Raw genomic sequence first — 23,476 nt, 5'->3', positions numbered from 1 at the left:
GCTAAGTTTCCTAAACATAGTTACTTTTAACAGACTATACGGGGGAAGAAAACCTGCCTTGCTTTAAAAGTGTGTTTATCTACCGTTCCAAGTCTGACTGCAGCAGCTCTCTGTTAGCCTGGCTAATAAGCCAGACCGAGCCAGGCTAGCTCTCTGTACCACGCAGGGGAGAGGGGGTGGAGTTAGTTGCTTTCATAGACAGCTTCACGATGCAATGGAGTTGAGAGGTTCTTTCTGAAGCGGTTTTTGATACTTTTCATTGGTTCAATATTTTCAAAACCAAACACAGACTTAAAGGGTGTTTATATCGTTGATTTATGAAGAAAAAATATATAATAATAATATAAATCCTCCCGACAGTGACGATATACTGGTAGTTTGTTGACCGGCCCAGAGGTCTGTACTGTACTTGGTCCCCACCATTTTTCCCCCCGAAAAAGCCTTCGACGAAAAACGATCTACAAGAGTTTGTAGATGAGCTACAGTATCTCCATTGGGACGATATGGCCTATAGTCGCCCAAATGTTTACACCTATAATGTCATGCCCAGAATAGGGACGACGTGGTCAGTCGGACAACTAGGGATGCACCGATCCGATACTCGTATCGGAGATCGGCGCCGATCCAGGCTAAAATTCTAGATCGGGTATCGGATCGGTGGCCGATCCATTATCCGATCCGATCCGATAATTATGTGTAATTACAGTATGAAAACAACTCTACCTCCTCTGTGACACAGCAGTGTAGTATTGTCAGTATAACATGTGGAATGCAGCCAGGCTAGCCTGCGCACACATTAACCTGGTCTAATTGTTGCACAGTTATTTAATAAATAATTCAGTGAATTTATATCTGTGTTTGTTACATTTTGTTTTACAAAGTTGGGAAAGTAATGTTTAAGTCAAGCCTTGATGTTGCCTTACACAAAATAATGATTCCAGACTCCACACAGTGAGGCATACAGCTTAATAGGTTATTACGTTTCTTTGTGGGGGGTATCGGATCGGTACTCTGTATCGGCAGATACTGGACCCCCATGTATCGAAATCGGTATCGAATGCCAAAAAGCCGGATCGGTGCATCCCTACGGACAACCTAGATCAGGACAAGTTTATCACTTAAACTATAGCCTGCCAGCAGAGCCTTAAAATAGAGCTGATGTCATCTCGTAATTCCTTAACTCCTCTTAAAACCTGAGCTGCCGCTTCTGAGACGAGCTGGAGACAGGAAGGAGGAGGACGAGAGCAGCAGCAGTCTAAACAAGTTGGAATGAAAGCAGATCGAGGGCCCTCCATCAATGCTTCTCGGCCTCTGTGTGTGTGACATGTGTGTGTGTGCGTGCGTGTGCGCGTGTGCGTTTGCGCCGGCACGCATGCTTCCGTCTGTGTGCGTGCATGACGTGCGTGAGTACATATGTGTGTGCATGTGCACGCACGTGTGTGTGTGTCATGTTTATACTTCTTCGTCTTTATGTGGGACAAATTGGGTGTGTGTGTGGGGAAGGGGGGGCATTGTTCAGGTTTCTACTGTTATTCTTGTAGCTAAAGCTTTTAAATAGAATGAAGGTGTTTTGCAAAAACTAAACTAAAACAATACAAAATGTTAAATACCCGGCAGTGAGAATTGCATCAAAACTGTTCATATAGTTGATGTGTTCCGTCATAGTGTTCCCACGCACGCACGCACAAACACGTGCGCGCACACACACACACACACACACACACACACACACACACACACACACACACACACACACACACACACACACACACACAGTTTATATAGGTTATGCGCACGCATAAAGTGAGTGGCAAATCGAGTGGCAAAGTCAGTTTTAACATTGTTGATCAACATGGATTAATGGCAATCAGATAGGACCTTTTTCCGTTTGGATGTATAAGTAAGGGCTGTCAAGGCCAGAAAAGTTTTTTTGCCACTCAGTAGGCGTTCCACGCATAACGTCTGGGTAGGATGATGGAATGTCACACGCATACCCTCTATTAGAAGTGGTTCCCAGGCGGTGCTGCTTATGACAGCACGTGTTCATTGAGATTGTACATGGTGTACGACTGTACGTACAGGTGTTGTTTCTCTCGGGAGAACGTGTAGGACAGGTGCTTGAAGTTCTTGCGCTGGGTGTCCTCCACGTGCGGGTGGAGTGGCTCGGAGACTTTATTGATCAGCGAGCTGATCTTCTCAATGACACTGCTGGACTGCTTCATCTGGTACACCTGGAAGGTTCAAGCAGCACGCACACACGCACTTGAGCTTAGATGGGCTATTTATTTTTGAAGATATGTGAACCTTTTTCAAAATGTTTGAACCTATTTTAGAAAGGGAAGACAGGGATGGTTGTCCTATTCATTATTACTATTGGTATACTATTCCATACCCAGCGCCAAAGTATAATGCAGACTTTCTTGTGCATACGTTTTGGACAGTGAGTTAATCCCGTTGGCTTGTAGTGTGGTGTGTGTGAGACAAGCGGGTCATTTACGATCTAACATGGAATTGTTGCCACCCACAACCATGAGAAGTTCATCTTGATGCTGTTTGAGCTAAGCTATGTGTGTTAATAAAACACCAGGGATTCAAGCTATACACGTGTCATTTTGCGTGCTAGTGCTAAGGATATTGTATCCAATTCCAAAGTGCCCTCTCACTCGTGTGTCGACAGGTCTTAAATGAAAGTCCTTTATAAGTTTGTAGATTCTGGCGTTCTGACAGAGGTTTCCATAACCCTATTACATAATAATAGGTTTAGTATGTAAATATTCTTACTTTTTTGGTCGGCATCTTCAGCTTCATGAACTCAGCTTCCCGACAGAGAACACTCCATGGAGCATGAATCTTCACAAAACCCACACCTGGAGTCTTGGCCTGTGAGAGTCAGTATATATGACAAACATGAAGCACATATCAAAGGGCAGCAATGGTTTGGGGCTGGGCAATTTGAGGACTGGTCTTCAGTGGAGTGCACAGATAGACACTAAGGGGTGCTAGAGCACCATCTGCCCTTGCCCTCTGGACAGCAATGTGCCCTTTTGAAAACATTGACATTGATCAATTCTTGATTAAAAAAAAAAGCTTCTATTAAGCTTCTATTATTATTCATATTATTTATGCCCCAAAATCTAGAAATCTCACACTATGAAGGCAACCGGCCGGTTCCACGCGCTGTACAAGTTGCCCTTTTTCACTTGAGCACCTGCCCCTCTAAGTGTCTGTGCACGCCACTGCTGGTCTTGGCGTACACTAGTATATCCTGAATATGTTGTGTGTACATAGTTTGACAGCAATTTTTTACATTTGTAATCACTCAGGCCTACATGTTTGTGAAGGTTGCAAAGTGACAGCACATGCTACTGATTTGCTATGAATGTTTAAAGTTCTGGACTTTAGATAGTCGCTGTATAGCACCAACACAATTTCAGGTGAGGAAGTTTGGCATAGGACTGGTCCAGTTTTGGTTATTTAGACGGGAATGCAGACTTCCTGGCAGAAGGAAGAAGAAGAAGAGAGAGAACCTTTCAAACATTTACAAATAATAAAACATTCTTGTCCTTATACAGTATGTGGAAATGTGTGGAAATGATGTTGACCCAACTCATAAACAAGGGGGAGACGAATTACAATCCATTGTGTTTTAAAATAATATTTTCCGCTCTCCGCTTGGACGGACACCCTTAGTGTTATAATGCCATCCAGCATCGCAAATATTATATTTACCAGTTCTTGGCATCTCCGTCGCCGGGCAGAGATTAACCCATTTAGCGCTATAATTTATTGAAAGATTAGGACCTAATTCACGCTAGCATTTTTTCCAGTCGAGCTCTTATTTTGAAAAGCCACATTTTCAGTCGACCGGAAGTGGATTATCCCAGCAAGCTCGACGGAGCTGAGACAGCCTTTGTTTACATGATCGATCTATGCCGGTGCACTGGAGAGCTCCACATCGCCGGCTCTATGCCGTCAAAGAAACTGTGTTTTGACCGAAATGCCATGTGGGACAAGGAATGATCCAGGGCTGTGCTAACAACATTGCTAGCTAACCGGCTAACGTAAGTAGCATTATGGCTCGATCAAATGCACTATAAAAGCACAATTGACAAAGGTCTTCGGCAATGGCGATAAGCGTTAGTATCAAAATTAGGCTTCAATTGACAAAGGACTTCGGCAATGGCGGTATGCTTAATGACTTCATTCAATATTTTTTCCGGACGAAAACGAAAGTTTTTAGAGAGTGCCCCGGAAACGATTGATTATTACTTCCGGTTCATAAAATCAACTGGTAGCTGTTCAGAATAAGAGCTTATATGAATGGTGGTCTAGGGGCGACAGGTTGTGGCTTTTTGTGACCTTAAACGTCGGAGGGGAACGTTAAGCAGAGTGCAGAGAGTTTTTGACTCTTAGGAGGAGTGGGACAGAAGTCTAACAACATGTTGGGACTGGTGGGATCATTGATACATTTTGTATTTTTACTGTTTAATCCATTGTTGATGCTGTGCTCTTAATTGTTGCCAATAACGTATTCTATTCAGTGTGGCCATATAGAGCGTCGCAATCCCGCCCCCTCGAGAGACCCGGAAAATAAATCCCTGTTCATTTTCCTCATAGACTTTTCAGGAAGTATATATTTAAAGACATTTACGCCGTGGACAAAGCCAACTCTTGTCGTGACAAATCATGACAACAAACAAAACATTTCTGGCTGAACAAATAATTAGAAAGAAGAAGAAAACGGCAGGTTTAAACACTTTTTTTGTTGTTTTTCTTCTTTGTAATTATTTGTTTGGTCCAAAATAATGTGTTTGTTGTCATGATTTGTCATGACAAGAGTTGGCTTCGTACGACGCTTATAAGGTCTTTAAATAAATACGTTTTGAAATGCATTGGAAAAATGCATTGGAAACTAATTCCTGGGCCTGGCGTCGTCATGAAAGGGGGCGGGACTGCGACGCTCTACAGGCCAAGCTTTCTAGGGCAGGGACAATTTTCCTCCACAAGAATTGAGATCACAATTCTCACACGAACATTACCACATTGTACCTTTTGTTTTTATTAATTGTGCAGCACTAGTAGGTATGTTTGAGATACACATTTTTCAAAATTAACATTTTCTCCCCAACACTCCAAAAGGTAAGGTACGGTCGCCCCTTTTCCATCTCACCCTACTACTCTACCTAGCTGTAAATAACAAAAATAATTCATGTTGGTAATTATATAGAAGATATTATCGTATTAATTTATCATTGTTAAGTTCACTCTGTATATCCACGGGCATAATAGCATGATGATGCCATTGCAAAACATGTGTTTAATAAAACGAAATTAACTGCTAGAAGGTCCTAAATTAACTTAAAGGGACACTTCACCCTTTTTGCAAAAAATATATATGTTAATGACGTTTAGAAGATTTAGAACACTTTCCTGGGGGTCTTTATGTGTGTAATATTTGGTTTTAGATATGTGGTTTTTAGATTGTAGCAGTGAGCCCCTCAGCCCAGTGACTCTGATGTCATGGACACTGGGCTCACTTACTTCCTGGACTATATGTTGTCTCAGTAAGACAGCCCTCCCCCTATCCACAAGGAGGAGCAGTGCACCAAAGCATTGTTGGAATGATAGTCCAGGAAGTAAGTGAGCCCAGTGTCCATGACATCAGAGACACTGGGCTCACTGGGCTCTAAAACGACAAATTACACACATAAAGACCCCCAGGAAAGTGTTCTAAATCTTCTAAACGTCATTAACATGGCAGATTCATCTTCCCTCTATACGCAAGAGGGACCAATTCAGTCAATCCTCTGTTCCAGTAGCCATGACACTAGACAGTACATTGACACCATTCCTCCACCGTGCATGCAGGCATTCTGCCTTGTATTGGATGAATGAGTCATTGCTCGCGCTCGTGTATCTGACACCTCTGTGGTCTCTGACTACTGGGAGTTCCCCTGGCACCCTCGTCAGAGTCAACTGCACTAAATGCTTTTCACTGTGGATAGACTGAATACTCCTCTTTTTACTCAATATACTGTAGATCACTGTCCATTTTTGTCAGGTGAAACCTGACTAATGAAAGCTCATGACATGTAGACGACCTAGTCATTTTAGAGGACCTAGTCATGCAGAGCCATCTAATAGAAGTGTTGCGATGTTGAGGGGGCAGAAGACAGCACGGTCACGTGGTTCATGTACTCGCGCGAGCCCATAGACTCCAATGCATTCCGTAAACTTCCGGTTGTCACTAATTAAAGCCTTCAAATGGGGACAAACCAATAGAAGTCTGTCTAAGTGTCTATACTCTATGGCTCTGGTCATACTGACGGCCTAGCCTTGGCTGCCTCCTCTGGCCAATGAGCCAGCAAGCAAAGGCATGCCCAACGGCACCCACGCACACACTCGACACTCGCAATTCATAACAGATGGAGCTGTATGATGCGATCTGCAAGAATCACTCACAACATAATACCGTCGGGTCCCTCACAACAAGTGGACAGTGTGAAAATGCGGGTGCTATACGTGCATTAAAAGCCATTAACGTTGGTCCGGCTGGTTTTCGTTTCGGCCAACGTCGATTACGTGAAACAGCATGGCTGTGCCTGACCCGCGGATAATAATAATAATAATATGGGGGGAAAACGAAGACAAAAAAGGGGGACAATGGAGACAGCACCTGTTTCACCTGACACATTATTACTAGTATTGTTTACTATGCACGCACGCACGCACGCACGCACATGCTGTAGACTAGAGGCTCCATGAACGGGCACCGCTCAGTACCCTTATAATGTTCACAACAAGACCTTCAGTTACAGCCTATAATAACACAAACACTTTAAAACCTTGTCCCTAAAATGCCTCATAAATGTTTCACCTAAATCACCTTATATAACCTACACTATAAATGGGAATTGTGGTTACAAGGGGCTTTACTGTACACGTGGTGTACACATGGTGTACACGCCGTGTGCACCATGTGCTGTGTTAATTTAACTATCTCCGAGCCACATATTCCCCCGTAACCCGAGCGTCGTGGATTGTTGTAGTATGAGTATACATAGTAATGTCATCGTCAGACTAAAAGGGAAGCCCTCGCATCCCACGGAGCTGCTCCTGCTAAGCATGGTGTCATTACATATCTGCCCTGAGGCCCCCATGGCTCGTGTGAGGTCATGTGAGGTTGGTATGCGGGCGGGGGGGGGCATCATGTGGGGTCTCAGGGGGGAGAGGGGAGGCCATTTCCAGTTCCACCCACCCTGCTTTCACTTTTAACAACTTCTGGTCTGTGTTCCTAAACCTCTGGACGTTCCTTTTTGTTGTTTTTTGCATATTAATCTGATTTTAGATAATTGCTGAGTGCACGGCCAAACATCTACATTGGGACATGTGACACATGATATGGACACATTTATTTTTGTATTTTCTTTTTTGTGCCTGCAGCCATAAATTCATCAGCCTCTTTCAAGCTGGTATCCCTATTTTGGGGGCGAGCATTTAAAAAAAAATGTCCCACCTAAAATAGTAGGCCTACTGTGTCGAATGAGCTACAAGCTCCATTCGACACGTGTGTGAGCTTGTAGATCTACATTTTTTTGTTTAAGTGGTCACTTACTTTTTGCCACCCTCTAGTTTGTGTTGCTCATTGGTGGTGTGATGTTTTATGTTGATTGATTGATTGATTGATTGAAGTATTTATTAACAGTTTGCAGAATTACAGTACATTTCAAGCACAACTCAATGCAAAACCTGTTAAATGTGAGTGGGTCGATACCATAAAGCACATTACACTTGTTTACAAGAGGGTCCACCATTTTCAATTCATCATAAATGTTACTATGTGCGATGATAGCATGTGTGGCGGTGTGATGTTTTATGTTACAGTACCTGTTCTATGTTACACTACCTGTCTGTCAAACCAGACAACTTGTTGTTGTCTGGTTTGACAGACAGGTAGTGTGTGCCGGCTGGGTGGTGTGTGACAATCCGGTTGAAGTATACCTTTGGTACGGCGACAGCGGGCCCGGGGTACACTTCAACCGGATTGTCAAACACCACCCAGCCGGCACACACTACCTGTCTGTCAGAACCACACACCACCCAGCCGGCACACACTACCTGTCTGTCAGACCAGACGAGGGTCCAGTACTTAAACCACACACTACCTGTCTGTCAAACCAGACGAGGGTCCAGTACTTAGAGTTCACAACAGCACTGTGTGGTGGTGTGGTGTGGCGCGTTATGCGATACGTTGAAACAGCTGTTATGTTGGAATCCTCTGCAACTGGAGTGCTAGCAAAATTCTGAATCTCTCTCTCTCTCTCTCACTCACACACGCACATCTATCCACCCCCCTCTCTCCATCTCGCTTCTCTCTCTCTCTCTCTCTCTCTAAATGCATGCATTTACCGGTATGCATGTACTGTATTGCACGTACATACGTACAGTACGTAGACTGTACACACGTGTGCGCACACACACACACACACACACACACACACACACACACACACACACACACACACACACACACACACACACACACACACACACACACACACACACACACACACACACACACACACACACACACACACACACACACACACACACACACACACACACACACACACTTCATACCTAGAATATTTAGGCTGAGACAACAAAGACAACTATTCGCACATGCAACGGACGGCCTATGGTTTGCAGGGAACGGCAGCATACTAAACAAATACTGTATGAAAAATGCAAAGTTAATAAGCCCCTCACATCCTAAAAGGCACACATTTAAGGTGAGCAATTAAGGAATGCCCTTCAGCCTCTGAAACACGCATCCCTCTCTCTACTGGTGCTGTACTATATAGAACACAGTGTGGGACTATTGTCCCACTATTGTGGGACTTTAACATGGTGGGAATGCCACCACTAATCCAGCTGATGTCAGCAGAAGCACATAGTCCTGTGTTCCTCCCCCTGTGTGCACAGTGTCTTTGTCTGTGTATCCGTGTGTGTGTGTGTGTCCTCGTGTGTGTGTGTGTTTGTGTGTCTGTGTGTGTTTGTGTGTTCTATCTCATGCCTCTCTTTGAAGGGGTCAAGTGTGGAGTAAATATTGTATTCTCTCTCTCTCTCTCTCTCTATCGCTCTCTCTCTCGTTAGTGACAGGTCAGACAGAGGCAGCGTAAACGCCAACAGAAGCAGTAAGGCAACACGGGACGGACTTCCTATACTTTGCAAAAGAATGAGGAAGTAAAAGAAACGGAAGAGCGTAAAAGAGAGAAGAACGGATGGATGGACAGTCTCCAAACTGAACTCACCTCGTGGTCTGTCTCCAGCTCCAGCCCCATGTCCCGGAGGTTCGCCTCAAACTCCTCCCTCATGAGCCTCCTATCGACCTCCTGGTAGTCGGGCGTGTCGCCGCCCTGACCCTGCAGACCGCCCTGCAGCTCCACATCGCCGCCCGCCGCTGACGAACACGACGGGACCCCCGGCGTCGGCTCTGTCTGCTGCTGCGTGCCTTTGTTGTCCCCCTGGTCCGTGCCCCCTGCGGCGCGGCCGCCGCCGCCACCGCCGCCTCCGCGGCCGGCGTTGCCTCCTCCCCGGCGGAGCGTTCGTGTGAAGGCGTTGTCTGTGAGCAGTCGCGATGACTGGCGGCTGTGGCGCCCCCCACTGGGGGGCTTCTTGATGTGGTAGGTGAGGACGTAATCGACGCGCCGTTGCCCATCCTGGAAGTAGAGGCCCTGCTGGCACTGTGTGTTCTCCTCTGGCGTCAGAGCTTTCAGCAGCTGGCAGGAGGAGGAGGAGGAGGAGGGGGCACAGAGAGAGAGACGGGGAGGGACGGGCATTTAGAACAGAAAGGGGAAAACAAGGCAGCGGCCACGTGGACCGCGTGTGCGTGTGTGTGTGTGTGAGTCTTTGTGTGTGCGTGTGTGTTTGTGTGTGAGACGTGTGTGTGCGTGTGTGTGTGTACATTAGGGTTTGGGAGCAGCGTGTTGAGCAGAGAGGTCATTCGGGGGGTATATGTGCCCGTGACCTGTCATAGGGGGCTGTTGGGGGTTGAGATATATAGGGACTATATCCCTCTCTCTCTCTCTCTCTCGCTCTCAAAGCTGGATTGGAGTGAATCTAGAGTCAATAAATGTACACATTTTCAACTCATGTGTGTGTTTTGGGCATTGCAAAAGACACAATTTTACACGTGTGAACTTTACATTTGGAATGGTAAATAAATGCACTGCATAGTGTAGGAGTTCAGTGTCTCGTTCAAGGACACTTCGGGCACGCAGCCAGGAGGAGCCGGGCATAAGTGTTGTTTTTGGCAGCACATTTCTATTTTAGTTTTAGTCGTATAGTCTCTTGAATAGTTTTCATTTGGTTTTAGTCACATTTTAGTCACCTGGAATGTTTTTGTGTTAAGTCTAGTTTTAGTCGACTAAATGCCATAAGATTTTAGTCGACTAAATCTACAGTTGATTTAGTCGACTAGAGATTTTGGCGGGCCTTGTTGCCGTCGTATTCGTAATGACTGATTTTACACTTGCTGAAGATAGCCTATCTACAAGCTCGTGCCGCGTGGAAGAAGGAACACGTTATTCCGACCAGTTTTTCCCCTCCACCAGGATTACTGCATGTTTTTTTGTGAGGGTACCTACCATAGGGGAGGGGTTCTCAACGTTTTTGGCTGGGGACCCCCGGAAATGCTTTGGCCATGTCTCGCGATAAAATCATTTGGGGACCCCCCCAAAATAATTTGGCGAACCCCCCGAGATGTCGCGACCCACGGGTTGAGAACCCCTGCCTATAGGGGACACGGCGGGAACATGCAAACTCCACACAGAGCAGCTTTCATGTAGTCGAGTATTGACAGGTACAGGAGTATCTATGACTTTTACCCCAGCATACTGGGAGAGTGCTTCAGCCAGCTGGTGCCTGCCAGCTGCAGCCACTTGAGCAAAGTGGGGACTCCCCAAACTGTGGTTGCAGTCCACTCTAGAGTCGCATTAAGTCAGGATAATTGCCATGTGCCCATAATAAAAAGTGGTGCCAACTTGACTCGCCAGGCTGCCAATTCTACTGTGTATGCCACAGAGAATTGTGAACGTGTGCAGGAATTGTAAGCATGATAAATGTAGTTGTAGCCATCTAGCCACAGTGGCATACTTGTTGGGCATGAAGTGTGTCTGTGTGTGTGTGTGTCCTAAAGTTCTATGCAATTACGTTCCATTCCTTCCTTCAATTACGCTCTTTCAGTTACAATTATTATTTCAGTTACTGTTTATTATAGTTAAAAAAAACATTGATCAAAAGTATGGCCTATATCCTTATGTGCTTAATCACACTATATGTTACACTAAATTATGACACTTTTAACATTTAGTTTTTTTTTTTTTTTTTTTTTAAGTTATCCATGCATTCATCACATCACGCTTAGACTATTGTAACGTACTATACACAGGCCTAACCCATAAATCCATTTCCCACTTACAACTTGTCCAAAACGCTGCCGCCGCAGACTCCAGGAAATGGGACCACATCACTCCGGTCCTGGCTACACTTCACTGGCTTCCTGTTGTTTTTAGAATTTACTTTAAAATCCTTTTATTAACATTTAAGGTACAAAATGGGCCAGGCACCCCAATATCTTGCTGATCTCCTACACCCCTATAACCCTCCCCGTATCCTTAGGTCCTCAGACGGGGCTCTCCTAAAGGTTCCAGAGAAATTCCATCGCAGAACGAGCCTTCTCTGTCCGTGCCCCTAAAATGTGGAACACCCTTCGCAAAACCATCCGACAAGCAGATACCATTGCATCCTTTAAATCTCTTCTCAAAACTTATTTGTTCAGAAAAGCATTCCCCCCCCTGCCCCGTTGAATGTTTGTTCACTGAACTCTGTCGGTATTTTTTATCTATTACATTGTTGTTTTTATATTGCATCTTTAAATATGCTTTCTACTGTTGGCCAGCTGGCTGCAAGTTGTTGATTTGCTATGTTGCATCTATTTACTTGTGTTCGATTGTCCTGCTTTTTTTGTGAATTTGTTGTACAGCACTTTGTGACTTTGTCCAGAAAAGTGCTATATAAATAAAGTTATTATTATTATTATTATTTATTTGCCACTCAAAGTGACTACTGGCCAATTTACTGCCCATTCATCCAAACAGAAAAGTCCTATCTAATTATCTAACATCTAGCTCACACAACATTGCAGCTGAAAGATCCACGTAGACATGTTATGAGCTACTTCCTGTCAAGAAATTCATTGCAGGTGATTTCTTGTTAGAGTTTGGAAGTGCTCGTTGTATATCACTCAATGGCCCATGCGTACCACCTGTTTTGAATTTCGGAGTCGGAGGAGGCAGCAGGAGGTTGCTTTACTGATAACAAGCGCTTCCAAACTCTGACACTTAGGGCGCGTTCGGAAATAGTGCACTAACTAATAGGCGAGTGCGCTCCGGTGCGGTATTTTCAGAACACGCCCGTAGAAAATAAATCACCTGCAAGGTATTTATTGACATGAAGTAGCTCATAACGTGTCTACGGTGGATTTTTTTAAACAAACACTTTGCAGATAGAAAGAGGATAATTCAAGCTTTTTGTGCAGCCACGATGTTGGTGAGTTTGACGTTGTTTAAGACAATTAAATAAATAAAAATCTGTTTGGATGAATGGGCTGTCAATGGGAAGTTGCACCTAGTTAGCAGGATGGCAGCCGTGTGCATGAGGTCAATCACAGGGTACTGCCACACTATCAAAAGAGCTGCGCATGTTTTCGGCTGCGGACAGCCGAAAAACCGGGTTTTTAGACAGCTGGTGGATGGAAAAAAAGCTCCACTTCCGCGGACGATTTGCGAGACGGCCAGCTTCCCGGAAGCGCTCTCCTCCGCGCAAGTCGTCCGCGGAAGTGGAGCTTTTTTTCCATCCTCCAGCTGTCTAAAAACCCGGTTTTTAAGCTAGCTGCGCGCAGCCGAAAACGTGTGCAGGTTTTTTGATAGTGTGGCAGCCCTGACTGCGAACTTTCTGGAACTTGTCAGAATCATCACTTCCTCCTCACGTCCAAGGTTTCAGAAGGAAAGGCAATGGTCACGTGACTGGGCTGCGCCATGACACTTTCATGGACACTTTCATGGGAGCCAAAACTCACACAGGCAGTTCAATGAATACATGGCAGTGAATGGAGCCGGCTGGACCAGCTCATAACAAACACCATTTATGAACAATTGAGACCTTTGTCATATAATTGGTTCAGGAATATAAAATAATTAAGACATATCCCAGGTTGTTTTCTAATCACTTGCTTTTCGATTTGCACAGAGTGCACAGTATATCATTCTATTTGAGGATCTAAACAACAGCAGGTATCGTTTCTGGCTCGGAGGTATCGCGAGATTTGACTGACAGACAGGAAACGGTGGGAAGATGTGTTTGTTCATGAGCTGGTCACTGAGCTCTCATTGACTCCAGTGCATTCTGCCAAACTTCCGGGTGCAGTTTGGCTCCCATGAAACCATCCACGAAACTTAAGAAAGTGTCACGTGATCATGTCCATTCCTTCTCAAGCTTCCTTGCTCACGTCCTCAGTGACATCACTTCCAAATCCCAGAAAAGACACGCTGTGATTGGCCACCAATATATACAGTATATATATATATAGCTAGCTGCCTGGAATAAACCACCCAACTCCATTTTTGATGTTTTAGATTTTTTGTGATAAATCAATGCTATTGAACACCCTCAAACTACAAACAGCTACAGTAACTCCACCCGTTTAACCATCGTTTTTTTTGTCTGTGTGTTCGGAAAATTGCATTTTGATAAGCTTATCGATCAACTAACCGGTTAGTTGATAAGTGGCATTTTTGAGAATCTTAATTTCCCAAAATGTCTAACATAAAAATCTACACTTTGCTGATATACAGAGAGAATATAAAATGCATATTATATTCCTTAATCAAATAGATATTTGACCATTTGCGATACAGGGCCAGGCAATGACATCTTTGTATGAGAAATTGGGTTAAATGAAAAGTGCACTGTCTTGTCTGTCACATCACATGCAAAAGCAGAGACGTTTTGATTAATTCGATTAGTTATTAACTGTTAAGTTTAACTGACTAATTTCTTAACAGCGATTCATCGATTAACTATTAACTATTAACATCCCTAATTGCAACTAATTCATATCAAAAGACGTTTTTAATAATTAACCCACGTTTTTAAATATTAACCCATGTTGGGCGGGAACCCCCTTTGGTGTTTTAAGCGTTACGATATGCTTTATCTATTGAAAAATAGCAGATCTACAAGCTCATAGCTCATCTACGAGCTTGTAGGTCTGCTATTTTTGAAAAGTTGTGAAAATGTGGTGCAAATCTTTGAATATATATTTCAGAGCTTCTGGGGGGTCCCTGGTACAACATATTTTGAGATGGGGGTATACGTGGCCCAATAGAGATAATTCTGGGGGCCCTTGACATGAAAAAGGTTGAGCACAACTGACATAGAAACATGGGTTTTTCAGAAAATAGTAGGATATAGAAGCCTTTTTTTATCGCCATCAGTCCAAAATGTGTTAAGCCGACAAGCAGTATAAACTACGAGGAAACAGTACCCCCCTCAACCCCTCCTTTCTCCTCTTCCTCCCGCTGTCATTCAACACAAAATGTATGAGCTCACTGAAGTGTAGTGTGTTTATTTGCGGGGGCAGTGTATCATGGTCACTGTGACAGGGTATAAAGACCATTTTCTCTAAAGAATGTTGTATTTAGTTATAGAACAAAGTGGTGCGTGGGGTCATAAGCGAACAGGGTCTAAACTTAGCTCAGTCTGCAGACGCTAAGAATTGTTTGTGTTTTGTGCTGTTTTGTGTTGCCCAACTTGCCCTGCGTGTACGAAGGTTATCCACATACACATAAATAGCATACACAATAGTACTGATTCTCAGTCCTCACAATGACCCGGCACAACCTATTTTTTAATATTTACTGTATTGCTCTTTCAAGTTGAATAAACATATGATGAATAAACAAATACATTACAAACATACCATGAGGGTCTAAAGATACAGAGACAATGTTTTCATGTGTCTGAGTTGAGATGACCTCTCTAGACTAACCCAGTCTAGAGGAGTAAAATATATTTTTTATGATTTTGTTTCTCCGTCAATCAGGCAAATAAAACACACTGGTGTGTGTGTGTGTGTGTGTGTGTGTGTGTGTGTGTGTGTGTGTGTGTGTGTGTGTGTGTGTGTGTTTCCCGGGATTCAAACCCGGGTTGTAAGAAAGCCAACATCTTACTCCATTATACCCCATTTTGACCTCTCCCCACCGGGAAACCAGATCCGGGTCACGGCACCAATGATTGATTGATTGATTGAAATATTTATTAACAGTTTGTAGAATTTACAGTACATTTTAAGCACAAACTCAATACAAAAGACTGTCAACTGTGAGTGGACGACCCAATTAAGCATTACACTTGTTTACAACAGGGTCCACATTGTTCAATTCATCAAAACATTTAGAGACATACAAATAGACACTTCTATGTAGCTAAAGAACAGAACAGGAATTCATCATATAGGAAGCAAAAAGGGAAAAGATACATATACAGTGAGGGGAAATGGGGTGGGGGGGGGGATTCAGTTTTTACAGAGGCCAGTTTCGTAGGCTAACATCCGGGATTCGAACCAGGGTCTCCGCGTAAAAGCCAACTTCTTCTTAACCTGTAGCCTAAAGCAGGGGTTCTCAAAGTTTTTGGCCGTTTTTATGCATGTACTGTACTGTGTAATGTGTACTACAGTATGTAAACTCTTCATTTCCATTTTCCAGCCATTCAGTTGAAAATAATTTGGGGACCCCCCAAAATAATTTGGCGACCCCCAGAGGGTTGCCAAACCCACAGGTTGAGAACCCCTGGCCTAAAGGGGAATTCCCCATCCACATATCAACAGAAATAAAGAGCATGTAAAATATCTTGATATAGTCTGGATGTGTAAATCATGCATTAAAAACGCTCATTCGTCTATAACTCTACAACCCTACAGTATACAGTATGTTGGCCGGTTTCAGCCATCATCCAACATTGATACATTAGTCATATGAGGGTTTTTTATTCAGTACTTGCACTTGGGCTGCAGGGCATCCCCTTTTAGTAGGATACAGATGCAAAACTCCTGGCCCGTGCACATGCTCTCTCTCTCTCTCTCTCTCTCTCTCTCTCTGTGTGGGGAGCCCATGTAAACCTATACGCGTCATAGTTAACTGCATTCGCGTTGTGTTGGTGGCTGTGTGTCTGTCTGAGGAATTGTACAACTGAGCTTATCGCCTTGTGAGCTTCTTATGAGCATTGCGAGCTTCTCTACCGTTTGTAAACAGAATAAAATCCTGAAGTTCCAAAGGCAGGTGGCTGCCTTCATTGCCGATACTGGTACGTCTGATAAGCTCAGCTGGCGCACAAAAAATAAACCATGCCAGTACAACAGAAAAAGTTGAAACATGCAGGGAATGCTGGTTCAAAAATAGCCAATCTTGAATCTAACTCACAATGTGTCACTTTGACGACGCCTTGTGTGAGAGCTGTGTCGTTCAGACTGAAAACACGTATGTGCGCACACAGTGGTGGCAACGAGGCGCATTGTGAGCTTGCACAGTACAGTACAGTACAGTACAGTACAGTACAGTACAGTACAGTACAGTACAGTACAGTACAGTACAGTACAGTACAGTACAGTACATCAGCTGTTTTTCAATGGCCAAAATGTAAATAGGGCTACTGTGGTTACTGTATGTTTTGTTATAATATAATAATCAAAATCTTCAAAGTAACTAGTAACTCAAGTTTTCAAATATTTGTAATGGAGTAAAGTAAACGTACAATATTTGCCTCCGAGATGTAGAGTAGAAGTAAAACCTCAAAAGCCTCAAAACTGTACTTAAGAGGGGCACGGTGGCACAGTTGGTAGTGCTGTCGCCTCACAGCTAGAAGGTCCTGGGTTCAATTCCTGCTGGGGACGCTGTGGGCACTGGGGGCATGTTCCTGCATGTTCTCCCCGTGTCCCCTAGGGTAGGTACTAGGTACCCTCACAAAAACATGCCGTAATCCTGGTCTCTAAACTACCTCCCCTGGCTAGCCGCGGGGCGCCTGATGGAGGGGAAAGGAACTGGTCGGAATAACGTGTTCCTTCCACGCGCTACGTCCGGCCGGGGAAAACTCTCCCATGTCAGGTGAAAATAAGCAGCTTGGACTCCTCATGCATATAAGGAAGCATGAGGTCAGTCTGCTGCCCCCCCCCCCCCCCCCCCAGGTTGGCAGAGGAAGTGTAGCGCCCAGGATTACATTAGATAATTGACACTGGGTGGAAAAATGGGTTACAAAATTGTGGGATAAAACATAAAAAAAATAAACTGTACTTAAGTACAGTACTTGAGTAAATATACTGTACTTTGTTAGGAATAGGATACTTTAAAAGGCAGTGGCCTGCACGCGCACACACACACACACACACACACAAGATTCAATTCAGATTCAATACTGGTCAAATTATGGGCTTATAGGAAAGCAAAACAACCAAAACAAACAAATCTCCATGAATTCAAAAAAAGTATTCTTTTGGGGTGAACTATAGTATATACTCCTTTAAGGCCGCGTGAGGAATCTAGCCAGTGGAGGTCTTTTGCACCTCAGAACATGAGCCCCCTCTGAGTCCCTGCACACATCCAGTGTTAGGGTTAGAATTAGGGTGCGAGTGCAAGCAGTTTATTCTATTAACCCATCTTTGGCGGGAACCCCTTTTGGTGTTAGCATTATGCTATGCTTTAGCTATTGAGAAATAGCAGATCTACAAGCGCGCTACAAGCTTGTAGGTCTGCTATTTTTGAAAAGTCGTGAAAATGTGGCGCAAATCTTTGAATACATATTTCAGAGCGAACATTTTTAACTAAAATATTGGCTTCTGGGGGGGTCCTTGAAACTACATATTTTGAGATGGGGGTCCATGACATGAAAAAGGTTGAGCACGACTGACATAGAAACATGGGTTTTTCAGAAAAATTTTAGGATTTAGAAGCCTTTTCTTGTATCGACCTCAGTCCAGAATGGGTTAAAGTCCATGTCCGCAGCATTGAATTACTGATGGCTGCTTGTGCAGCTGTCAAAGAGCAGCACAGTCAGAATCCAGAGTGTTAACTTCTACTCTGAGAGTGTAAGAGTCCATTTGTAATGTTGTTATACCGCTCTCAAACGAGAGGCCTGCGCGTTAAATTAGCGCTCCAGATTCTCATGGGCAAATGCATTTCGGAAATACCAAGAGATACTGTGCAGTAGGCCGGCACTACTGCATTCGCAACCTTGTGCACGCACTACGCGCGGTGCTCATGTGATTAGATTATCTCAGTTTTGCATACTGCGAACACTAAATCATGTTGTTCATTGCCTCAGACATTCTGACGTTGGCCTCCTCGTCAGAGTCATCTAAAAGTATTCTGCCTGCAATACAACGCCCAGCACTTCCCACGGCTTCAAATGTTGTTGTTGGATGGAAAGAATCACACCCTTGTGAACTGAGTGGTGCAACTCCCCCGTGAACTGAGTGGTGCAACTCCCCCCCCCCACCTCTCTCTCTCTCTCTCATTAGCAGGCAACAGTGCAGCACTATCCCTCTCTCTGTTTCTGGCACAACAGCGCCCCTACTGGTACTCATTATACTGGTGCTCATTAACGTCACATAGGTGAACACAGGTGAACACATAGGTGAACACGGGAACGCGGACATTGCTGTTCCTTGGAGTGGTTGCACCACTCAAAAAACCAAGAAGAAAATTGGTAATCATCTTGAAAAGAAAAGAAACACGTTCAGAAAAAGTTACATAATCCTAATAGTAAAAGTTACATAATCCTAAATGTCACCTTCTTAAAATAATGGCTTAAGTAAAAGAAAGAAGACACTGTGACACTGGCAAAATTGCCTGCAACCTTATTACAAAGATCATGCAGTTCCAACCCAAGTAGTGTAACGGCCTTAAGTGTGACCTATAGGCCATGTTATGTTGCCTAAAGCCCAAACCACACCAGCTGGGATCAATGGCACTCTTTGACAAAACGGTCCAAACTGGTGTGGTTTGGGCTTAAAGGACAACTTTAGTTTTTTTCAACAAAGGTTCAAGTTTTAGGTTGTTATTAGACAAAGTAAAAGGTGAGTGTGATTTATTTTTCATTTGCTGCTTTCTTTCGTTTTAGCGATTTTAGCTATTTTTGACGGTGGGTGGGGGCATTCGAGCATGGGGCTAAATATGTCATTTTTTTACACATTTTTACTGCGATTTCTTTATTAATATTTACTATAGTCCCAGTAAATTACATCTGTCATCACAGGAGATCACAGGATCCGCTGAGGTAGAGGAGGTAGAGGTAGAGGTACAATCTGAGTTACAGACCCATAAGGGTCCATTTGGTTGCTAATTATCATTTAGCTTGGGACCCCCTGGAACTACCTCAAGGACCCTTAGGGGTCCCCGGACCCCACTTTGGGAACCACTGCCCTACAGTATTACGCCCTATGTGCAGGTTGGTGACTTGCATTGCACTCTCCATCGGTGTATGAATGTGTGTGTGAATGGGTGCCTATGTAAAGTGCCTTCGCACTATATAAATGTGACCAGATTTGACTGAGAGCCTGCCGTAGTGCAAATTCCAGCTTTTCACCAGAGGAGATTTTTATTTTTGTCAAAATGAGTTAATTCTTCACATACTAGAGCATGTCTGAAATAAGTGTCAGAGCTGAAATCGACATGTAAATATGAAATAAATGCTTAAACATGTAGCTAGGTGAACCTTTCAAGGCTTGAAGTGAATCTTTCAAGCCTGTTTTCTCAACTCGCTGTTTCTGCAAGACATTACTCTATAAGCCATATCTCCAAAACTGGTGGGTCAAACTGAACAACCAATATGTCAATTTGAAGCTATGGTTCCCTGCTTTCATATGACATGAAAAAAACGAAACTCAAAAAAATCCAATGGCAGTCCCTCAGTCAAATTTAGTCACATTTGGTTAGTTCCCACCACTGATGACGCCACAACTCAGTTATGACCAACAATCCTGTAACCTTGTTATTACTTACAGTATGATAATATTGTCCTATCGATGTTATGCAGCGTGTTTAGATAGGCATGCGACCCTGCCGATTGGCCTATTTGTTCTCCGTCAATCAAATGGATTGTTGGCCTACATTAAAAAACAGAACGGACTGATTCTAATCCAGGCATTCTGACCTACATTGACAATATGGAACAAACCTCATTCTTCTCAAAAAGTATGTAATTGGCCGCCGACCACCATCTGATAATATGTTGTTCCAGTGACCCCCCAGAAGAAGAGATTTGAGTTAAAAATGTTCACTCACTCGGAATATATATTAAAAGATTTGAGGCACATTTTCACGATTTTTCAAAAATAGCAGACCTACAAGCTCTAGATCTGCTATTTTTCAACAGCTAAAGCATAACATAATGCTTAAAACACCAAAAGGGGTTCCCGCCCAGAATGGGTTAAGGCCGGACGAATAAAAAAGGTGTAGAATAAAATGAATCACCAAGGCAAGTATCATAAAACATAATAAATAAAAAAACGCTACTATAGAGTACAGAATTCCTGACGTCACTCACTCATCCCCTGGGTCAGGGAAGTATAGTTTCTCTATTGAGAATAACATTGGGTCAGCTTAGAATCATCTCTTTGAATTGTGGTCCAAAGATAAACACGGTAATCTGTACCGTTTGCGATATACATTACTCAGTCACTCATATTTGATACACTCTGTCTGTGAGGCAGCAAACTTTTGCAAGAACGCATGTAGGGAATAGAATAGGCTACCGTACGCAACCATGGGTAATGGCTGCCAAAGCTTTGCCAAAGCTTTGTCTTTTTGTTTGTTTGTTTGTTATGTTATCTAAACCATTTCAAGTTTTACGGGGAAAGATCCAAATGAGACGCTTGTCCCGTGTTTGTGCCTATATGTTAATGTCTATGAACAACATTTAGGAACCCTGAGACTCAGGGAGGTGCACACATACTGTAGACATCAAAGGGGGCTTCAGCACCTGCCCTTTTACCCGTCCGTAAAACAACTGCCCTCTCCAGACCACGAAAGCAGCGTTTACTATAGTGGAAGAAATGCCACTCCTTTCCATGCCATGCCGGAAGGCAGCATTCAGGAGAATAGCTTTTTTCCCCTTAGTCTCCGGAACTTGAACGCAGCATTTTGCATTGAACAAATTTGTTTAGAAATCCATGTCGTTACCCCTGCATCTCCAATAGCTAAAGAGTGCTGGGTTGCGCCCAGAAATAGCTGATCTACAAGCTCACAACGTGTCGCAGCGCCACGCGTTGTGAGCTCTGCTATTTGTGTCTAAAAGTGCCCTCTTACGGGATTTCAGCCCCTGCCCCTCTAACACTCTCTGCACGTCCCGGCTGACACTGATGAAAAGAAATCCACAAATGTGTGTATATAAAGATGCCCACCACCCCCACCCCCCGTGGGTTACAACCGACAATGTTCTATGATTTGACGCTGCCCTCGTATTCAATTTAGTTCTTTGTTTGGCCACGTTGCAGCTTCCACGTGCTCACATGTTTACATTAGATGCTGATATCCTGAGGGTCAGGTCATTGCACAGCTTCTGCATTCTTCTGCGTGTTCATAATGTTTACATTAGACGTACTTATATTACCCGCAGGAGTAAGAACTCAATGCACAGAAAGCACCAAGCACCTTAAGCGTCAAGACACACAGTGGTTGAATCTGTTTCTTTTGTTGTTGTCTGTGTGTGTGTGTGTGTGTGTGTGTGTGTGTGTGTGTGTGTGTGTGTGTGTGTGTGTGTGCGCATGCGTGCGTGCATGTGTGTGAGACACAATGTGACACACAGACACAAGTAACAGTCCTATCAGACAACTTCACCTAATGAATCAGCATTGCACTTGGAATGCAGGTCCAGTCACAAGAGTTATCTGACCTGAAGACAATTCTATTCTAATCAAATTGTCAGAGACGGAACATTAATAGCTCGTCAAATGTCTACTGTGGCAAAACAAGCAGGTTCAACAGCTAGTTCAGGTGTTGTTCAGACTATTAAAAAAAGTTCATCTGACACATTTTGAGGACACATTATAAAGTTAACCACATGAAACCTAGTGTCCCTATTCTGGACATATCAAAATAGGTGAACATGCGAAGATATGCACTGTGAGCTTTAAGATATGCCATTTTCACTATTGGATGTACAAAAAAGTATTTCATTGATAAATAGTAAAAATAAATAAACAATGCCCATAGCTGAGAACGTTATGTTTCTGGAAAGGGTTTCGTCTCTAAAGAAGACTTAAAGCCTGAATGTTATCAGTAGTGAATATAAAGCTAACACAATCCATCTCATTCACTCACACCCTGCCTCATGTTCTCAGCATTTCTTTCCCTTTTTATCACCCTATAGCGCTCTATAATCCTCCACTGTGTGTTCACTGCAGGTCTAACCTTCTCAATCAGCCTCTCTCTCTCTCCCCCCCAATTGCCCATGGTTGCACTCACTTTAAACTTGCCGTGGAAGATCACATCTCGCAGGAAATGTGCAGATGGTGATCGCTGCTGGTCGCTAGGGCCTGGGGAACAGCTGGGAGTCTCTATTCCTTCCCCAGCCATCTTCCCATCACAGCCAGTGGACGGACAAGCGGACGGAAGATGAACAGGCGGAAAACACCGTTACAGGAGAGAGCTTGGGATTCAACTGAACACTCCAGTTTCCCGGGACCGTTTCTCTCCCTCTCTTTTCTGTGACTCCTTTTTCAATTACTTTTTTTTACGACTATGTGGCTCTGATTGGCTCATTGCATCTCTCTTCTTTTCTTTTTCCTCAGACTTCCTGTGTTGCCCCAGTGTGTGTCTTTAACGCTCACTTTGCTCTCATAGTCTCACGTCTGAAGGGGGGGTGAGCTGAGCCGACGGCCCTGTTACTTGAGAAGCAGTCGTGGAAGCCAAGATCTAAACATAGTCGACGATAAAGCTGTGATCTACGCAAGGTGCCCTCTCCCACTTTCTGCTGCTTCTCTCCCCCAGCCCCCCTAATCATTTACAACAAACTACCACAGCACTTTACCAAGCATCTCTCTCTCTCTCTCTCTCTCTCTCTCTCTCTCTCTCTCTCTCTATCACAGTGGGGTCAAGGTTAAGATGCATTACATGCTGGAGGTTAACATAAATATGGCCCACGAAAGACAAACATTCCAGAAGAGCCCCACTACAAGAGTTTCTTGATGTTTATGTCAATGGATATGTATACTTCAATGTAGCCTATATACTCACTTAACCACATCCAACTTGGCGCCCTCCTCTCTTGGGAATGTTGTTGTGAAAATGTCCCAAATTTTATAAATAAATACATTAATTAATATTAATTGATTGATTAATTAATTAAAAAAGGAGGGGAAAGG

General features: G+C 43.8%; 1 protein-coding gene across 3 annotated transcripts in view; it reads right to left on the bottom strand.

Moving 5' to 3' along the window:
• Positions 1–22,941, bottom strand: part of LOC310858138 (anoctamin-1-like) — a 72,323-nt gene extending 49,382 nt beyond the window's left edge. For all 3 annotated transcript variants that reach the window (XM_083764216.1, XM_083764217.1, XM_083764218.1), the window contains exons 1-4: positions 22,578–22,941; positions 9,315–9,782; positions 2,782–2,880; positions 2,080–2,231 (exon numbers count right to left, since the gene is read on the bottom strand). In XM_083764216.1, coding sequence (XP_083620342.1) covers positions 2,080–2,231; positions 2,782–2,880; positions 9,315–9,782; positions 22,578–22,688 — 830 coding nt within the window. In that variant the 5' untranslated portion in view covers positions 22,689–22,941. The remainder of the gene's footprint in view (positions 1–2,079; positions 2,232–2,781; positions 2,881–9,314; positions 9,783–22,577) is intronic.
• Positions 22,942–23,476: the final 535 nt, after the last annotated feature.

The sequence above is a fragment of the Protomyctophum parallelum genome (genome assembly GCF_964188405.1).
Source record: "Protomyctophum parallelum genome assembly, chromosome: 4".
Lineage (NCBI taxonomy): Eukaryota > Metazoa > Chordata > Actinopteri > Myctophiformes > Myctophidae > Protomyctophum > Protomyctophum parallelum.
The sequence above is the reverse complement of the archived record's forward strand: the minus strand, read 5'-3'. Positions and strand labels throughout refer to the sequence as shown.